This window comes from Schistocerca serialis, chromosome 3, assembly GCF_023864345.2.
Source record: "Schistocerca serialis cubense isolate TAMUIC-IGC-003099 chromosome 3, iqSchSeri2.2, whole genome shotgun sequence".
Classification (NCBI taxonomy): Eukaryota; Metazoa; Arthropoda; class Insecta; order Orthoptera; family Acrididae; genus Schistocerca; species Schistocerca serialis.
This window is the reverse complement of record NC_064640.1, coordinates 841,459,813-841,478,232: the sequence shown is the minus strand read 5'-3', so window position 1 is coordinate 841,478,232 and position 18,420 is coordinate 841,459,813. Positions and strand designations below refer to the sequence as shown.

Genomic DNA, 18,420 nt, shown 5'->3' with positions numbered 1-18,420 from the left:
TTTGGTGACAGTCATGCCGTTGTAGAACGCTGAACAGTGTTCAGATAATAGCTGGTATACGAAATCTGTCATTTTGCAGGTGGCTCTCCCTTTGATAGTGTATGTTTTGCCAGTTGCAGGGCTGTTATAGGTGTTGGTAGGAGGGCGCATAGGGCAAGTCTTGCAGCGAGAATGGTCACAGGGTAGGAGCCATAAGTAGGGAGATGGGTGCAGAAGGAGCATAGGGTCTGACAAGAATGTTGTGGAGATTGGGAGGGCAACGGAAAGCTATTCTAGGTGTGATGGGCAAGGCAGAGATTACTACGAAAATATCGGGCATGGGTTAATAAGAGTGAGAAGCTAAGTGCATTGTGCGTAGCAGAGGTGGGAGGAGGCGGTGAAAAATAGATGGGATAGACAATGAAAGATGTAGAAAACTAAAACGGAGTGAAGCAAAGAGTAGTTACAGTGAAGAAAAGATGAGACAGAAGAACTTTATGTAAATTAAGGCGAGCATCCACGAAAATTTCAGACACAATGGATCTCATTTCAGGGCATGATTTTAGGAAGTCATGGCCCGTCGAAGTAGCTGATTTACACATTCCAGACCAGGATAATACTGAGTTCACCAACGGTGCACTCCAAAGCTATTATGTGGAGGCATCAGCAGTACCAAGATTGAATGTGATGTCCCAGGAATCTGCTTTTTAACTAGGCTGGTGGGGTAATTATGTGCAGTGAAGGCTGAGGTGAGATTGGCGGTGTATTGCTGTAAAGAGTCTGCATCTGAACAAATATGCTTGCCTCAGATGCCAAGGCTGTATGGGAGAGAACGTTTGACATGGAAAGAATGGCAACTGTCAAAATGTAAGTACTGCTGTTTGTTGGTAGGTTTAATGTGGACAGAAGTGTGTAGCTTGCCTCTGGTGAGAACGAGATCAATATCAAAGAAAGTGGCATGGGATTCAGAATGGGACCATGTGAAATTTAATTGGGAGAAGGTATTCAGAGAGTCCAGGAATTTTAGCAGGTCAGTCTCATCATGAGTCCACTGGACATTATTACCCCACCAGCCTAGTTAAAAAGCAGATTTACTGAGCCATTACGTCCAATTGTGGTACTACTAATCCCTCCACAAAACAGTCTCAGAGCACACCATTGGTGACTCAGTATTCTCCTGGTCTGGAATGTGTAAATCAGCTACTTCGACAGGGCCATGACATCCTAAAATCATGCCCTAAAATGAGATCCATTGTGTCTGAAATTTTCGTGGGTGCTGGCCTTAATTTATGTAAAGTTCTTCTGTCTCAACTTTTCTTCACTGTAACTACTCTTTGCTTCACTCTGTTTTAGTTTTCTACATCTTTCATTGTCTTTCTCATCTATTTTTCACCGACTCCTCACACCTCTGTTACGCACAATGCACTTAGCTTCTCACTCTTATTAACCCATGCCCGATATTTTGGTAGTAATCTCTGCCTTGCATATTACCCTGTCTTCCACCTTTAAGCTCTAATGTTTTCAAATCTCATCCAATGGAGTCCACAACAATCAGTCTTTCCTTGTCATTCTTTACGGCAAGTATCACCTGACCCAATGTTCTGAGTGACTTTCCCAAAATCTACCCCTTTTCCTAGACCTCTCCAGTCCTTTTCCTTCACCTTTCTTCCTTCCCCTTCAAACCTTCTGCTTGAAGAAGGAGCGACTGGCTCCAAAAGCTTGCCAATGACAACACTGTTTTATGTGTGTATTCTGCCACTGCTCGGTGAGTAGATTTTTTTGTCTGTTCAATTAAATAATTTTATCAATATGAAATGAGCATGTTTGGGTCCAGTTGCAACTCAAAAAAGCTCTTCTTACGCACTGTGTGATTGCAAGAGGGCTGTCATCATTTCGGGTGGGACCAGCTCGAGCAGCAACATCTCACTCATCTTGTAAATAGCATGGTGAACAGGGTCCACAGTGCTGAACATTACCTAGCAATAAGTGCAAAGATGTACACTTTCAAACAGACTGCCTTCATTTTAGTTATTATTTTGTTTTTATTCCACAGTAATTATTTTTATTTTCTTTTTTCTCCATAGGGCTTGTTCTTTCATTCTCTACTCCAAAAAATGTTTCACAGTATGCCGATGAAGTAAAATTTTTTAGTGGTTACCTCAGTGGAAGATATTGGAAAGCAAAGATTTCTTGTACTCCTGATTCTAAGTGTTGACTATAGCAAAACCTAATTACCCATATGAGAATCTAGAATTGTTCATATGGATTACTCTTGAATTTATGTCCATAAATGCAGTATTTAATATCTAATGTGAAGAAACTAGTATCTGCGTAAAATACATAGATTGTGGTTGTAGAATGAAATTTTAAGTTGTTAAGTTTAAAATATACTATATTGTTATTTTCTTTTCTTGTGTAATGTTTCTTTCACTGATCCCGATGTAAAGTTGGAGACTGATAGTAATTAATATTTGTCTCATAGTTGGTTACTAGCCACCTGCTCAAACTGGATGCCTATGATTTCTTACAAGCATTAACTTGAACATCTCCATTTCCATCAGTTGTGCGATGTACTTCTACTTTGTCGGGCTCCTCTCTTACGTAATGGTTACATTTTCATTCCCGAGCACTGAATGGTGTAGCTTTGTGTGCAATGCCTATTTATAGATGTCATAGTACAGCAAACTATAAACTGAGAAAATAGTGGATTATTACATTTTATTTGTGAACATAAAGGTAGTAAAATTAAAAGAGAAAAAGCTACAATAGGCAGAGCTGTAAGTTTGTTTAGCTAATAGCTGTATAATTAGAAAATTGCAAAATAATCATTACTATTTTATTGGCGAACAGTTTGATGTGAAAGAGGATTCCCAAAGTTCACTAAAATTGCTAGAAAATCAAATATCTTAACTGGAAAAATTAATAAACTAGCAAATTGTTTCAGAGAAAGTATGCATTTTTGAAAACTGAAAAATCAGGGGTACAGTAGTGTTTCCTGAAAAGAAGACCGCCTTTCCTCCAGGGATTCCCATTTGAGTTCCCAAAACATCTCTGTAACACTCACGTGTTACGGATGAATGTATTCCATGTGCCATCAGAGACTAGAGCACTGTTTGGCTCTGTGAAGGATGATTTGGGTTTGAGGAAGCCTCGTGTCTACAAAATTCCCTGCTGTTATGGGTAAGCCTATATTAGATAAATGATTCGTACAGTCCAGGATTGATGTGTGGAGCATTATCACCACATGCATTTATTTCAGCCAGAAAAATCCGCAGTTGTGGAACATTCTCTTACTGAAGGACATAAAATGTTGTATGATGAGACACAAGTGGTTGCCCCTGCATTGAATTATTGGGACGGTGGAATGAAAGAAACTATTGAAATCTAGCTATCAGTCAATATTATAAACAGAGATAAGGGTTCCAGAATGAGATATTCACTCTTCAGCAGAGTGTGCACTGATATGAAACTTCTGTCAGATTAAAACTGTGTGCCAAACCGAGACTCGAACTCGGGACCTTTGCCTTTCACGAGCAAGTGTTCTACCAACTGAGCTACCCAAGCACTACTCACAACCCACCCTCACAGCTTCAATTCTGCCAGTATCTCGTCTCCTACTTTCCAAACTTCACAGAAGCTCTTCTGCAAATCTTGCAGAACTAGCACTCCTGGAAGAAAGGATATTGCAGAGACATGGCTTAGCCACAGCCTGGAGGATATTTCCAGAATGAGATTTCACTCTGCAGTGGAGTGTATGCTGATATGAAACTTACTGGCAGATGAAAACTGTATGCGGGACTGAGACTCGAACTCAGGACCTTTGCCTTTCGCGGGCACTTGAGTGTTCGAGTCCTTTCTTCCAGGAATGTTAGTTCTGCAATGTTCGCAGAAGAGCTTCTGTGAAGTTTGGAAGGTAGGAGACGAGATATTGGCAGAATTGAAGCTGTGAGGGCGGGTTGTGAGTCGTGGTGGTGTAGCTCAGTTGGTAGAGCACTTGTCTGCGAAAGGCAAAGGTCCCGAGTTCGAGTCTTGGTCTGACACACAGTTTTAATCTGCCAGGAAGTTTAAGAGATAAGGGTTATCCTTTAAGTAAAATTTGGACCCTGTTTTGTTTGACATTAAAAAACAATAGTCTTTGTTTCACTCGTCAATAGGCTTTGATATCAATTTATTGTTTTTGTGAGTTTTCACAAATGATGCACTGTCGTGCTTTGTGGTAGAGGGCAGTTACGTTTGTGCACGCATGGTGGACCTACAGGCAGTGTATAAGGGGGTCGCCAATATGGTTTGATTTCAGATCTGGTGAGTTAGTGTGACAGCTAACTCATCTGAAGATGGCGGCCAGGTGGACTGCCAAAATATTGTGGCAAGATGCTGTTACGTTCCAGCAAGAGACCTGATATGAATATCATCAATTACTATGCCGGAAAAGTTTACGGAGCCTCTAATCTTCCTTCTGTATTTTGAGGAATTTCATCTTCATCAGAACTTCATAATCCATTTTCTATGATGTGAAGCTGGATGAATTACAATATTTTTGTGTATAGCTATTGCAGTATACGAGTAAGGCAAATGTACCCAGTTTACACAACATTTTCAGATTAACAGCAAAACAAAACAAAGTGAGAAGTCCAAGCAGTATACAGATTATACAGTACTTAGGATCAAATGTTATTAAAATGGCATATATTTTTCCATGTTAACACATAAATCACATAATACACTCAGTGCCGTTATTCCACTGATGATTCAAATCCCACTTCACTTCTACAAGATCAGTTAACATTGAGCATTGTTATTGCATTAGTTGGATTGTTATAAAGGTAGTAATTGACAAAGTGATAATAATTATTTATCATCCATTTACCCAACTGATGTGACAAAAAGAGACACATTGTTTTACATGTGAGTTCCTATAACATGGTCAGAATACATCTCTGTATGTGGAGTCCTATTTAGATAATTATAAATCATTATGTACCCAGGAACTTCTGCATGTCCTCAGAGTTTTTAAGGCAAATAAAGAAATACTTGTATGTCAAGTAAACAGCAAAGACTCTTCTTGTGTTGTTTCTATTTGACTCAGATCACAGGTAAGGAAGGGTCACTTCCATGTGCTTTGTTTTGTGACTTGTTCTTCTATGGCAACAGTTATTTATTACACTTGCTTAAGTACACTGAAACATGAAACAAAAGATCAATAAGTTCAGAATAAAATGAAATAATTTTCCTGAGCCACAAGAAAATTAAAAGAATTTGCACAACTAATTCACTATGCCTCAAAGTTAAATTGATATGCACTAGTTGCTGGATAGTTGCAAAAGGCGACGATAGTGCCAACACTAATTAGTTCACTCAGCTGAATAAGTACACTGGTTCATAGTTGTAACTTCATTCTCACTATCTCACATACAAGCGTTGTTGACTTGACTGACAGAACAAGCAGTCCAATTCATTATCCGGCAGAGACCATTAATATTGCTTTGTTATTTAGGGAAGTATTGGTTAAGATTGGAACACTGTGTTGGTTGACCCACAAAGAATGAGAGTAAGCTCACGGATGCTCGTACTCAAATTGGCCAGCTAGCTGGTCACGCACGTTCGCTCGGCCAGAGATGCCGTATTTTTCTCACTGACAGCTCCATCGCTGGACTTAGGCATAATGACTCGTGTCAACAGCTCCACATCTTCCGTCGATACATCCAGTAGGATTACGAGGTCCCTTCTCCCCTGGAATTGGCACAATGAGCCAGGCTGATGTTGGGGAGGCAGTTAGGTGGCAGCAGGCATTTGTTGAGGAAAAGCCTGTGCTCAGTTCCAGGGTGGGGTGTTGCTCCCAGATGGTGGTGGTGAAACCCAGAAGGCATAGACGTAGTGAGGGAACTACGGAAGCTGGCTGCACTGATGCTGGTACTGGCAGCCCTTTTGGAGCTGAATCCACGTCCATGGGGGGAACCTGTGTAACGGGTGGGGGTTGAAAGGCTCTTTCACCTACAGTGAGCTGGTGAAGAGCTCAGTACGGGGACTGTTGCTGTTGTGCTGGCCCTCCGTATGGTGAAGACATGTGGCAGGGATACCACAATCTGAGCTGATTGCAGTGTCTGGGCAGCATCCTGCACAGTCACTGAGTCACTGTCGCAAGCAACAATACAGTAGAAGATGAATGGGTAACTTTGAGAGATGAAATAAGGAAGGCAACAGAGGTAAATAGGTAAAAGAACAGGAGTAATAGAAATGAAACATACAAAAGGGAATACAATATCTAAAAATGAGATTAACAGGAAATGCAAAGTGGCTATATAGAAATAGCTAGAGCACAAATACAAGACTGTAGAAACATGCATAACTAGGGGAAAGATAGATGTGCCTATAGGAGAATTAAAGAGATCTTTGACGAAAGTTGAAGCAACTGCTGTACAAATATCGAGTGCTTATGCTGGACGCCAATAGGAAGCGAAGAACGAGAAAGCTGAAATGTGGAAGGAATATATGGAGGTTCTACATAAGGGAACCAAACTTGAGGAAAATATTGTAGAAAGAAAAGAGAAAGTAGATGGAGGTGAGATGGGAGATATGATACTGTGAGAAAAATTTGACTGAAAGACCTACATGGAAATGAGGCGACAGGAGTAGGTGACGTTCACTCATTACTGTTGACATCCGTGGGAGAGCCAGCCATGACAGAACTATTAGAGATGGTGTGCATGATGTATGAGACTTCAGAAATACCCTCATACTTCAGGGAGAAGGTAATAATTCCAATTACAAAGAAGGCAGGTGCTGACAGGTGTGGATACTGCCAAACCTTTAGTTTAATAAGTCATGATTGCAGAATATTGGCACAACCACTTACCAAAGGATGGAGAAACTGATAGAAGATGACCTTGGTGAAGGTCAATTTTGGTTCCTTAGAAATGAAGGAATATGGAAGGCAATATTGACCCTATGTCATATCCTAGAAGGTAGGGTGAACAATGTGAGACCTATATTTATAGCTTTGTAGAAGCAGAGAAAGCTGTTGCAGTGTTGACTGGAATACATTCTTTGAAATTCTGAATTGAGCAGGTATAAAATACCAGAAGCATAAGTTTATTTACAACTTGTACAGAACTGAGACTGCAGTTGTAAGAGTTGAAAGACATGAAAGGTAAGCAGTGGTTGAGAAGGGCATGAGACAGAGTTGTAGCCTTTCCCCAATGTTATTCAATCTGTACATTGAGAAAGCCATGAAGGAAGCCAAAGATAAATTTGAAATGGGAATTGAAGTTCAATGAGAGGCCATTGCAATTGTGTCAGAGATGGCAAAGGACTTGGAAGAGCAGTTGAACAGAATGGATAGGGCCCTGAAAATAAAATGAACATCAATAAAAGTAAAATAAGGGTAATCGAATGTAGTCAGATTAAATCAATTAATGCTGAAGGAGTTAGGTTAAGAAATAGGACACCAAAAGTAGCAGATGAGTTGTACTATTTGAGCAGCAAAATAACTGATGATGGCCAAGGTACAGAAGATGTAGCTTTGAGACCCAATAATAGAAGACAAGTAATTGTTAAGTGGCTGAAGGTCAAACTGAGTTATCAAAAAGTTCAAGTCCAGATTCACTCAGAATGTTCAGGCATTACTACCACAATTAGTACCTGGCATATAGCCAATGTCTAACAAAGTAAAGTCACAGCCCTAAGCTCGGTAGGGATTAGAAGATTAACACTGCATTGCTCGATAAAGATAAATATTGCGCAGTGACTGTCTGAAAGTGATTTCGTAGCAAAACGCTGATCGATAGGCTGTGGATGCAGCTCATAGCTGAGACCAAACTCCCAATCCGCGGTCGAGCACCAGTTTAAATACTGTTGCAGTGCACAGATACAGCACGAGCTGCTGGCAAGCACACGACGTGCCGTAGGAAAATAGTGCTCGTGATCCCAATGCTGTGGTTGTGAAAATGCACTCTGCTGCCAGTGGACTTGGCACCACTTGGGGCAGCTACCAGAGACTCTGTGGACAAACAATCAGCCTGTTGCTGTTGTTGCCCAGAATATTTACCAACATGCGAGATGAGTGCAAATCAGTGTTTGGCTTGCAGGCACTTGTGCCTGTTGTAGCAAATAGTGCCCGAAGAGTGGCCACCGGCAGGACACAAGTGTGTCGCAGCTTGCTCTCTTGTAGGAGGCACACAGCAGGACCCACTCTGCTCGATGTTTATCACACGGATAAGCTGGTCAACAAACGGTTTTTCAGGGCGCAAACGTCGTGGGATTCTGTGATGCAGTTAATATGACATATTTGTTCTATTGTGGAATGATTATCCTGAGCTGACTTTTTAATGGCCTTCTACAGATACTTCATATGTTTGTGCACCATCAGCTCTCCACTTAAAGTACACTCTCTGGTGCATGACACTGCTAAGGCTGCTGTCCGTATCTGGCCATTTCGAGGAGTCTAAGGATCCATTGTGAACAACTAGACAGTGTATTTGTCACATTACATTGTAAATGTCACAAAGAGACTACAAGCTGCTCATTATGGAAATGCAAACAGAACTAAAACATTATGGAACTAATGCACTGTTTTGAAAGTTATCATTGACTCACATGCCTAGATAATGGAGAAAATACTCTTTTCCTTTTAGTTTGATTGTTATTTAGAGTGATTGTTCATTTTTTGTTTCCAGTTTCCCTTTTCCCAGTTTATGCTTAACATTTGGATACTAGTTTATTAGGTGAAGGAGGCATTATATCCTGAAGCTAACTGTTAGAAAGATAGGTGACAAGCCACAAATACGTAGATAATACTGGGACACATTTTGTTACACATATCTCCTACAAAGAGCAGACAGACAGAGGAAATTAATTAATGAATTGTTCAACCAGCTTTTTTAGTCTTTTTGAGGGCATCATGGAAAAGCTGCACAGTAGTCACTAAATAAATCACAATAAAGACATTTCACAGTGAATATTTAATGGTTCTGGTATGTGCATCATTTCCATTAGACATTAGAAGAGTTTTCGGACATTTCACCACCCCGCACATTCCTGTAGCATTTTCATTGAAACTGTAGAACCACTACCGTGGAGTCTGATCTTCTACATATTTCACACATATGATTCAATAAGGCTTTTCGTAAGGTAAAGACCATTATATTGGGATATCATTATCCTTTGTTGTATCCAGTCATGGTGATATTATCCCCTAAATATATAAATACATCTTTCTGTGATGTTATTTCCATTATTAATTTACAGCTTAATTATATCTTCTTTCAGAAGCCATTACATTTGTTTTGGAGATATTTATTTTCTTATTGTATATTTTCCCAAAATCTCAGTTGTATGTTTGCGGTAATCTTTAGGTCTTCATTGCCCTCAGTATCAAAAGATAAGCCACTTATAGATATACGAAAGGTGATATTGCAGAGTATTGTTTTGTAATGCCCACCTCCACTGGATTTGTTTCTTCCCCATAAAAAATAAAGCACTCCGTCTTCAGGCCACAAGTGGACCACCAGGACCATCCAACCACCATGTCATCCCCATTTGAGGATGCAGATAGGAGGGGGTGCGGTCAGTACACCGCTCTCCCAGTCATTATGATGGTTTTCTTTGACCGGAGCCACCACTGTTCGGTCAAGTAGCTCCTCAATTGACATCACAAGGCTGAGTGCACCCTGAAAAATGGCAACAGTGCATTGCAGCTCAAATGATCACCCATCCAAGTGCCGGCCACACCCAACAGTGCTTAAATTCAGTGATCTCACGGGAACCGGCGTATCCACTGCAGCAAGGCCGTTGCTGCATGAAAATAGCTGTACTTTTATTGATATGACTTTCAGAAACTGTAGTAATTACACAAAACTTTTATTTCATATGAGGAGTAGACATAAAGTTTTAACTATCACCATGAAAAAATAAATGACCATGAAACTTGGTGATGGTGTCAGTACAGCTCTACATATTCACCCTTCAATGTGATACATACTTCTGAATTGTGGATGACTTGATGGATCCTTGATTGTAGAAGTCTGCATTTTGGCTACTGAGAAAATGTTCCACCTCAACAATCACATCATTGTCATTCTGGAAATGCCTGCCATACAATGATTTCGTCATCCAAGAAAAGAAAAAGAACTAGTTACTATGTGCCATGTCAGGAGAATTGGGTGGACTGGAGGTGAGGCATAGTGTGCCTTGCCCAGAATATACTAGGGTACCCCATTGGACAGTTTGCTATGACTCTGTGACTTTTCTGTCACAAGTAACCTCATCAAGAGATTATAGTAGTATACTCCTATAATGGTTTGCCCCTTTCAAGCATAACATGGTAGCATAACAATCATGTCCATCCCAAAAAATACTAAGCATCACCTTGCTCACAGATGGTAAGGTCTTTACTGATATTTTTTTCCTCCAGTAGTGACATCGATGTACAGTAGGATTTTGAAACATATACTGTATTTCAAAACTGTGAAATACCTTGAAGAAAGTGATATATTGACACATAAGAAGGCATGGATTCAGAAAATATCATTCTTGTGAAACACAACTGCCTCTATATTCATACGAAGTAATAAGTGTTGTTGAGAGAGGATCTCAAATTGCTCCATATTTCTGGGTTTATGAAAGGCTTTTGACACTTTTCCTTACAAGCAGTGCTTTTGGAGTATCATCTTATTTGTGTGATGGGATTTGTGATTTCCTCTCAGAAGGGTCAATGTTTGTAGTAATTGGCAGAAAGTCATCCAGTGAAACAAGTGATATCAGAGGTTCCCCAAGAAACTGTTAGAGGCACTCTGCTATTATTAATTTATATAAATGATTTAGGGGACGATCTGAGCATCCTCTTAGTTTGTCTGTAGATTATGCTGTCATTTATAGGCACAGCAAAAAGACTGTCAGAAAGTGAGCCTTTGGCCAACAAGGCCTTTGTCAGAAATAGACACCACACACACTCACACAAATACATTTCACACACACATGATCACAGTCTTTAGCTGCTGAGGTCACAGTGCGAGCAGCAGCACTTGATGGGAGAGGCAACCGGTTGGTGAGGGTAAGGAGGAGGCTGGGGCAAGCAGGTAGAGAGATAACAGGGTAAGGGTGGGGGACAGTAAAGTGCTGCTTGTGGGAGCATACAGGGATGAGGTGGAGAGAGGGTAGGACAGCTAGCTGCAGTTGGGTGGTCAGACGGATGGTGCGGGGTGAGTTGAGGTATTGGAAAACAAGAGAAATAAAGAGACTGCGTGTGCTTAGATGGAATAGATGGCTGTGTAGTGCTAGAATGGGAACAGGGAAGGACTGATGGGTAAGGAAAATGACTAACAAAGATTTAGGTCAGGATGGTTATGGGGTCATAGATATATTGCAGGGAGAGTTCCCACCTGTGCAGTTCAGAAAAGTTGGTGTTGGTGGGAAGGATCAAGGTGGCACTGGCTATGAAGCAGTAATTGAAATGAAGAATGTTGTATTCGGCAGTGTGTTCAGCAACAGGATGGTCTAGTTATTTCTTGGCCACAGTTTTTTGGTGGCCATTCATGTGTACAGACAGCTTGTTGGTTGTCATGCCCACGTAGAATGCAGCACAGTGGTTGCAGCTTAGCTTATAGATCACGTGACTGGTTTCATAGGTAGCCCTGCCTTTGATGAGATATGTGTTTTAATAATTAAGCAGTACTGTCATAATTTAGTGTAATGGGTAACAGTTAAGCTGAAAACTGGAAGTTACTATTGTTGAACATGTTACACTGAACAGAAATTAAGAATATATTGGCTTTAAAACCATTTCAGTCTGTTTCAGTAATCAGAAAAAACACATCTATTTTTGGCATAATCAGAGTCGAAGGATACAGCATATTACAGAAAGAGTACTGCACAGAGCAAGAGAACCATGGGAAAAAAACAAGATATGTGAGAAAACTTAGAATGAAGCAATGTGTTGTATGAGACCAAGAGTCATAACTGGGGATCTGTCATATATATCATTTATAAAACATTATAAACTAAGACCAGACAGGGAACAAGAATAATATTTTATAAAAAATTTTCATGAAAAATAATACAGGATATGTACAAAAAGTACTTCACGTAGTCTACAATGTCTAGAATTGAAGTTTCTGAGATGAATTGGCTGCTGCTCAAGAACCAGCCACACAACAAATAAAGAGATGCTACATTAGTTGAAAGTAGAATCAAGTAACATAGATGAGTAAATTCCAGAATATCTCATAAGAACATGTGCAGAAGATGGACAGCACAATGCTTCAGCATTAGGTTATAACATTTCAGGTAAAAGTTATATGAGAAGTCATCAGAAGAGATGGGCATATAATTTGTGTAGATGGAACACACTTAAAGCCTAATCCATGAAGAGAAGTAGTAGTGGATTATACTAGCTACCTCATTCTCCATTCCCAGTTATGACCCTTGGTCTCGCCCAACACGTTGCTTCATTCTATGTCTTCTCACATATCTTGTTTTTTTTCCCATGGTTCTCTTGTTCTGTGCAGTACTCCTTGTGTAATATGCTGTATCCTTCAACTCTGATTATGCCAAAAATAGATATGTTTTTTCTGATTACTGAAACAGACTGAAATTATTTTAAAGCCAATATATTCTTAATTTCTGTTCAGTGTAACATCTTCAACCCTCCTAACTTCCTGTTTTCAGCTTAACTGTTACCCATTACACTAAATTATGATAGTACTGCTTAATTATTAAAACACTCTGATTTGGCAGTTTTTGTTACATAAATCCACAGGTGAAATGTACTGTACCATTTTTGAATTAAATTTTCTGCAGTCATTTCATATTTTTACTAAATTTATTGGGTAAGATAAGTCCTTGAAGAGCTCTATCTTCTATATAGTTATGGAAATAGTTGATTTATATGATAACTTTCCTTCTTCATGACAATTACAATTTACTCCAAAAACTTTGGTTGTATGAGACCCATTTCTTGGTCCTCACTTGTGATATTTTAAAAGACACAAGTTGTGGGAACCACACGTATTTGAAGTTTCCTTGGCTGTCAAACTGCTCCTGATGCTGTACCACATACAGGTAACACATTTTTATTAGAGTTATAGCCTAAATTATGGGTGGTGTGTTGATTTTAAAATCAGCATAAAGCCTGTTATCTTAGAAGAAAAGTCATCTTGAGGCATAGAAGCAACTGCAGATGTTCCTCAGGGAAATATAATAAAACTACTCTTGACCTGGCATACAGTATTAGTTGCAACTTCTGACTTTTTGCAGTTGACAGAGCTAACTTTGAGTTATCTGTTGTCGGGGAAATACAACAGAAGAAAGTCTATATGGTATCCAGTCAACTTGGAAGCTTACTGACCTATCAGAATAGATGGACACCTCTTAAGTCGTCCTCTTCTTCTAAAGTTCAGTTGTTGGCTGCTAGGTGCTATGAGAAATTTTTAAATAACTTTATGCAACACCATCAAAGTAGATGTTCACATGTTTATGCATATTTATTACCAATGCCCCAATTTGTTGGTGATCAGATTTTGTGTAGTAAACTTCATGCTTATAACACAACAGATCAGAAAACCCCAAAGACTTTGAGGAGTATGGCAAAATTTAACAAGTACCAATGCTATATTGCCAGTGCTCAACAGCTGCCTAATAGAAGTAACTATATACTAAGGTAGCTCAGCATGGACTGAGTTTTTACTACTGACTGCACACAGTGCTGACTTCAGACCTTGGCATGGTTGATACTCAATGGTGAAAAGTAGACATACATACATACATTAGGGAGCAAAATAATTTTGATTAACAATTGGTCAAATATCCTCAAAACATCATGATAAACAGGTTTTTTTATTTTACAAGCAGAATTTTGGATGTGCACTTTTAACCTTGGACTTTCACAAAGCCTGCCAAGAATTTTCTGGAAACTAAAATTTTCTAATTGAAATATCTCATTAACTAACATGTTATTATCATAAAAGTATACATTTTTGGAAACAGAAAACCAGCACTGCAATACTACAACTCTGTAATTTTGATCAGTTGATGGTTTAAGTTATCAATTTTCTCAAGTTCAATAATTTTTGATACAGATAACTTTTTGACTGTACATTTTTCAGGGAATACAACATTTTTTTACAAGGAAGAAATTGAGTGTTTTCTAATTATGTGTCAGTCATAAACAATTTAGTAGGGTCAAATTTTCAAATCTAAATTTTGAATGTTTCTTTAAATAAGTAAAAACTTGGACAAAATAGAAAGCTTGGAATAACTGGTATAACAGGAAAACATGCTGTAATTGGAAAATCTCTCAGTTTGGTAAGAAGGAAACAGATAAAATTATTAGGGTGCAAAAGAAGAACTTTGAAAATGTCACTTATAACTGTGGAATAACACTCTAAAGATAAATTTTAACAAACTGTTGCAAAACATTCAAGAACTCTGTTAGGTACATTCCACAATCACTAAGTGGTTTAAGTTAGGAATGTAGGAACATTTGATGCAATCTTCTGTAGGAATCAAATGTAATAACTTATTAGCAGCTCCTGCAGAGACTTACTGGCAGGGACATGTTACACATTCCTAATGTCTATAGATCAGTAAATTACTTGTTTTGTGAGACAAGAAAAATTATTTACTGCCACACAACATAAATTTGTTTCATATTATTAATCTAAGCTTGTGATCAAATGGTGTAAATTTCAACTATCACAATGTTACTGTAACTGAAGCAATTAAACAAAACAATTAAAATTATTACATGTCCATTAGATGTAAGGCAATTGAACTTCACATCAACATTTAAGAAAAGACTAGCCACAAAATGTTGAGCACTGTAATTCAGCATTCAAACACATATATATGAAGAGAGAAGAGAGAGCACACTACATTCACTTGATACTGCAGGCCACACACTTGTTCGATATACTTTATCGTAGGTGTAAATTCCCTTGTTATTTATAAGTGAAATTCTCCATAAAGACTATTGGTATACTTCCTTGTTTCATTATTTTATAGTATTATTGCTATAGACACAGTTAGTTATGGCTTTAATGTTTAAACTGTGGTCTTTTGTAAATTCAGTGTTAACAAAAATATAATTGTATTTGAAATGTAAATTGTAAATACTGTACTTTTTACAAAACCTATTTGTTGTGCTAATTTTTTATTTTCATTGAAAAAGATAATTAATATGACTTTTCATTCTGTTTCAGACAAAAGGGATGTATCTCAGGGAAAAAAGCAAGAGCAAGATAAACCAGCAGGTGAGACAAACATTATATTTTAATTCATTTGTAAATGGAGAGCCAGTATGATTGATAAATATAAAAATATAGTCCCATATAGCAATTTTTTCTGTGGCCTGTGGAAAACTCCCATCATTACTTTTAATATTTTAATAGTCTCTCTGCACAATATTAACAATGGCATTTACTGAAGCTTTTCGCTTTTGACTACTTTCCATTAAAGACTTTCGTCTATTATAATGTGTGATACCACCTATAAACTTGTCATTTAAATTTCCCATATGTTCAGTATTCATAAAACATATTTGTCCATCTCTTCTGTCATAAGAAAAAATTGCTGGTTTTATTTTAGCATTGAAATGTCTTACATAAACTGATCAGATGCTTTTTAACATTGTTTACAAACTGCTCTTGTAATTTTATGAGCTAATAAAGGAGGGTAGAAACACTTAAAAATTGGTTACATGTTTTAAAGTAATACGTAATGGTTTTAGAAATATAGCTTAAATGTTATCCTTCTAATAATTTATACTAGTAGGTAATTTATTTGTGGATAAAACAGAGTATATTTTATGTTTATAACAAACTACTAATCACATGTTGGCACAGCAGCATTTCAACATTATAAACTGTCTCCTAGTGTTCATTATAACCCATGTAATATAAAGTTGGAACTCATACATTTGCTCTAAATTTTCTTTGCTTAAATGGTTTGTTTATTTATACTGATATCATTATATTGATAAAGTTTTTTGAATGTATAATTTCTTGTTGTCTTTTGGGTGTATAATTCCCTGTTGCATGCATGTTTCTGATTCCGAATATTCTGAAGATTCAAAAACCAACTTTTGACAGTATATGAACCTTTACATCATGCTCCAATCTGTTAAAAGCAAATCTTCCACCCTTAGCATCTGTAACCATAATATCGGAACTATTGCTCTCATAGTTTCCCTCCTTTAGTATTAGGAAAAAAAATTGTATTTAAGAGTGCATAAAAATACACAGCCACATAACATTAAAAAAAAGCAAATGAGACAAATCACTAGGAAGAAAGAAGAAGACCTGGCAGAAGCAAACATACTTAAAATTAAATCACTACAGTATCAAAAAATGAAAGGCTTTCCATATTTTGCAACTATTATGTATTTGGTAACAAATCAGTTTTTGATACCTTAAGCTATCAGAAGATGACAAATGAATGTCACAACAGCAGATAAGAATGTTGTATGGCTTACACAATTATTAGGCAAGATATATAAAATGATGCGACACGGAATGTTTGCAAAGAAAGCTGTCACATTTTTGTACACTGTATTGAAATCTTTATATTTAATAAAAGATGAGTCATGAAGTTGATTTTACGAATCTAACATTCATGTAACTGAAACTCAATTTAGCAGAATGGAGAAAGAAAACTGTCATTCTGTGTCATATGTTTCTTGATTTCAAGTATTTCAATAGTATCATCTTTCTGCTTTTCTTAACAATATGTAAAATGACACAGTGTACAAAGTATGGGTGGTCTCTGTTAAAAAATGTTCCACAAAGGCTGAATCTGACTTTACATACTTCCACTGTGCTCACAGGTGATTTTATGCACACCACACTGTGTCAAAGATTTCATTGCATCTTTACTATTGAATACAATTTAGTGATGTTGTTGTTGTAAAACAGAAGTCTGTAATAGTGAGAATTTAACTTTTTGCAAGCCCATCTGAAATCTGGCCAACATATGGTACAGTGCAGCTGTTTTTGCAATTGCTGATGAGTTCATATTGGTACCAGCATAAAGAAGTACTATAATTTTGTGTGTTTCCCTTTTTCATCAGATTTATCAACTAAGTCAGAGAGTAATAAGTCGGTTTGTCTGTAATTTGAATTAAAAGCACATAGGACAGTGGAAATGAAATAAGATGGCACACAATGGAATGTAAAGGTGTATGTTGATGAGTTTGTGGGTATTGGGAGCTTGCAAGGAATACAGTATCAAGAACTGTTTTTTTCTGTAAATGCTAAAATGGTATTTTTGTGCTAATATCTATATTTAGTTCTGAGAAATTTATAGAAAAGCCTCCCACCTCCATTGTGAAGTAAATTTTAAGGTTTTGAGGTTAAATGTGTTAGGAATGTGTTTGATTATCACTAACAGTTACAGAAAATGTGGAAAGTGTTCCCTTTTTGATATTATTGTTGTGTTTTATCAAGCACCACTGGAGAACCTTGTTAAATAAATTTTAACGATTGTGTAGACTTTGTTTGGGCAAGAAATAGAGCATTAGCTTTGAATCTGAAAAAGTAATAGCAAATACAGGGAATGTATTGAGGAACTAATTGATGAGAAGGTGTTAGATAAGCTTCAGATTACATAAGTATCAGAAGAGGTGTGCAAAATGAATTTGTAGTACTACCAATTATCAGATCAGAGTTCACCAACTCTTTAAACAGTGTGGATAATAAAAAAACAGTTGAAACAGATAATATCCTGCATCAGTTATTAAAAAATGTTGGAGACAATGTAACTTAACAACTGTAGAAAGTTTTGTGTGTTTTCATCATCTTCAGAATGTTACGGGTAGAATTTGTAAATAGTAAAGCTACTACTATGCTTAAGAAATAAAATACTTTAAATTTTTAAAATTATTATCCCATGCTTCAGCAGTTCTACTAAAAGTTCTTAAAGAAAGGTTAAAAGCAAAATTTATGAAGACCAATTTCGATTTAGGAAAGAAATAAAACAAGAAAAGCTCCAATATAACAGCAGCTTATTTCAGAAGGAGGAGTCAAAATCAACAAATAATATATATGTAATATTCATTCAGCATTCAGCTGGAAAAGGCTTTGGTAGAGGGGGCTGCAACAAACAGCTTCGATCATTGACAGAAATAGGAATAGACTGGAGGGATTGGTTTATACAAAAGCTAGAATACAGAAATCAATATTATCATAGCTAAAATAAGGCAACAAGAGGTGTCATATAAGGTTGTTCTCTCTTTGACCCTATATTTTTTTCATAGAAAGTGCAATTGAAACCATGATAAACCACGTGAAATCAATAAAAACAGATAGTTAACAAGCCATTTTCATTAGATTTGATGAGAAATATTAGAAGATTCAGAAAATCACTAGATATGTGTGTAAATAATTTTGACTGACCTTGTGGACACCCATAAGCAAAGGGCAAAAACAAGATAGATGTATTGACAGCAGAGATGAG

At 37.4% G+C, this 18,420-nt stretch overlaps 1 protein-coding gene across 1 annotated transcript in view; it reads left to right on the top strand.

Annotated features, from left to right (window-relative positions):
- Positions 1-18,420, top strand: part of LOC126471255 (titin-like) — a 164,014-nt gene that overhangs the window by 52,776 nt on the left and 92,818 nt on the right. Inside the window, exons 10-13 of the mRNA XM_050099374.1 lie at positions 15,171-15,221; positions 17,456-17,501; positions 17,625-17,696; positions 17,929-18,047. Of these exons, the coding sequence (XP_049955331.1) occupies positions 15,171-15,221; positions 17,456-17,501; positions 17,625-17,696; positions 17,929-18,047 (288 nt within the window). The remainder of the gene's footprint in view (positions 1-15,170; positions 15,222-17,455; positions 17,502-17,624; positions 17,697-17,928; positions 18,048-18,420) is intronic.